At 72.8% G+C, this 2,594-nt stretch overlaps 1 protein-coding gene across 1 annotated transcript in view; it reads right to left on the bottom strand.

Annotated features, from left to right (window-relative positions):
* AURANDRAFT_60789 (hypothetical protein) overlaps window positions 1–1,471 on the bottom strand; it is a gene marked incomplete at both ends in the record, with an annotated part of 2,304 nt that extends 833 nt beyond the window's left edge. The window contains 2 exons of the mRNA XM_009034148.1: window positions 193–282; window positions 482–1,471. Coding sequence (XP_009032396.1) covers window positions 193–282; window positions 482–1,471 — 1,080 coding nt within the window. The remainder of the gene's footprint in view (window positions 1–192; window positions 283–481) is intronic.
* Window positions 1,472–2,594: the final 1,123 nt, after the last annotated feature.

Below are 2,594 nucleotides of genomic sequence, written 5' to 3'. Positions count from 1 at the left end.
CGAGCGTGGATGCTTTCTCTGGAACGCGCTTGCGCGGAACACTCACGTTGAAGCGACGTTGAATCACTCTTTTCCTGCCCTGGCCGCCGCCGCGCCGGCCTTGTCGCGCGCGGCGCCCGACGCGGCGAGCGCGTGGCCCGCCCAGGCGTCGGGGGGCAGCGCGAAGAGCGCGCCGCAGTCGCCGCCGAAGACGCGCCGGCCCCGCCCGAAAAAGGCCAAGGCGCCGGCGAGGCACGCGCACGCGACGCCCCGGAGCGACCGCGCGTCGCGCCGCGTCGCCGCCTGTGTGGAATTCAAATCTTCAACCCGACTTCAATGTGCTCATATGCGACCGTTTCGACGCAAGCTCTTGGGCTGTGCTTCGAGAACTCGACGAGAGCAATCGATTCGTCCAAAAATCAGCCGAATCGACTTCGATTTGATCGAGCTAGAGAATTCTGAAGTTTGGTCAGGACCACCCAAACCAGTGGTTGAATTCCACACAGGTCGCCGCGGCCGCGGCGTCGGTGAGCGCCGCGTCGTCGAAGGCCCGCGGCGGCGGCGCCTTGCGGGGGCTCTTCTGCCGCTTCGGCGCCTTGTGGCGGCGGCGGCCCGGCGTGGACCCGCCGCCCGAAGGGCTCGCCGGGCTCGGCGGGTCCGAGCGCGGCTCCGGGCTCGCCGGGGGGCTTATCGCGGGCGCCTCGAGGGGCGGCAGCGGCGGCGGCGGCCGACGCGGCGGCGACCGCGGGCCCGTGCGCTCCGGCGACCGGGGCGGCGACCGCCGCGGCGACCGGGAGCCGCCGCCGACGAAGGACCAGCCGTCGTCGTCGTTCGCCGGCGGGGGCTTCGCGGGCGAGTCGGGCTTCGACTCCGAGACGCCGACCTCGTCGTCGGAGTAGTCGCGCAGCGGATCGGCCCCGGGCGCCGCGCCGCAGCCGCAGGGCAGGGACGTGCGCGCCAGCACGTCCCGGAGGCGCCGCGCGCCGTCGCCGCCCGCGCGGAGCGTCGCCGCGAGACCCGACGCGCCGAGCGCGGCGAGGTCCGCGGACCGCTCCAGCCGCGCGCAGAGCGCCTCGAGCGTCACGTCGCGCCCGGCGTCGCCCTGCCAGACGGGCTGCGCCGCGCAGATGCAGTCCGCGCAGCCGCAGCCGCAGCGGTAGCGCCGCGCGCTCGGAGTATCGCGGAGCTCCTCGAGGAGGGCTGCTAGAGGGCTCCCCGGCGCCTCGAAGGGCCGCGTCACGAAGAGCCCGACGGACTCGAGGGCGAAGACGAGGGACTGGAGCTGCACGGGCTCGGGCCCGGACCACTCGACGTCGACGTCGCCCCCGAGGGACACGGCACAGCGCACGACGCCGGCGACGCCGAGCACGGCCTTCTGGGCCGCCCTGGCGCAGCCCTCGCAGGCGAGGCCGCCGACCGTGACGCTCAGCGTCGACGGCGCGCAGGGCTCCTTCGCCGGGGCGACGCCCGGGGACGAGAGGAGGGCTGCCATTGAGAGCACGGAATGAGTACGACAAATAAGTGCAAGGGTCGGTTTTTTACCTCACAAATCTAATCGGACGTTCGATCCACATTGTTCGGAGGCCTTCGGGACTGCAAGAACAAGTGCCGTTCGAACTTGCGGCCCGCGCGGGGGCCCCGCGCGCCGTCCGCCATGGGAATAAGGTTACGTAAATTTACAAGCAAGATAGACAGGGCGGCGCGACCTCGCCGAGGCGTCGGCGTCGGCGCCGCTATGGACACGGTCTTCGGGCGGCGGCGCCGCGCGCGTCACGCGGGCGGCGGCGGCGGCGGCAGCGCGACGAAGTCGTAGTCTTCGACGACCGTGGAACACTCGGAGTAGACCAGGGACGCCTCGGTCAGCGACGACGCGGACCGCGTCATGGCCTTGGGGATGACGAGCTGCGCGTTCGACGCGTAGACGTCCGACTCGCGGAGCGCGTCGTGGTCCTCGACGGCCGCGGCGCTGAAGAAGGCGCGGCCCCGGTCGTCGTCGACGGACATGTCGAGGTAGGACACGGCCGGGTCCATGTCCACGGTCTCGGACCGCAGCGCGGCGCCGACGCGGAGGAACGCCCAGCGCGGGATCGACTGGCAGTCGCCGTCGTCGCCGGGCGCGCTCCAGGCGAGCTCGGGCGACACGGGCCGCGCGGCGTCGCCCGCGGACGCGCGGCCCCGCCCGCCGGCGCCGGCGGCGTCGGCGGCGTCCATGGGCGCCGCGGCGCGGGCGCCGCCGGCCGGGGCCGCGGGCAGCCCCGGCCGCTGCGGCATGGGCGAGACGCGCGGATGCGGCGGCGGCGCGCGATGCGCCGCCGGCGCCTCCGGCGTCGACGGTCGGTCGTGGCCCGGGCCGAGCGGCATCACTCGTATCTCGGCGCGCAGCGTCAAAGAAGATTGTTCTTTGTGTGACAAAGAGTTTTTGGCGCCCACACCACACACGCGATGATGCTGCCCCGAGGATCTCACGAGCCAAAGGTGCCGCCGACGCTGCCCTGCGGTTTCAGCCGCGACGATGGTCGAACCGTGATCGTAAACGATGGGCAACGAGCCGTGCAAGCCCGCGCGGCCGGACCTCGTCGGGGAGTACCTGCCGCTCAAGCTGAGCGAGATCAAGG

This window comes from Aureococcus anophagefferens (genome assembly GCF_000186865.1).
Source record: "Aureococcus anophagefferens unplaced genomic scaffold AURANscaffold_1, whole genome shotgun sequence".
NCBI lineage: Eukaryota > Pelagophyceae > Pelagomonadales > Pelagomonadaceae > Aureococcus > Aureococcus anophagefferens.
Note: the sequence above shows the minus strand (reverse complement) of the source record. Positions and strands in the feature narration are given on the sequence as shown.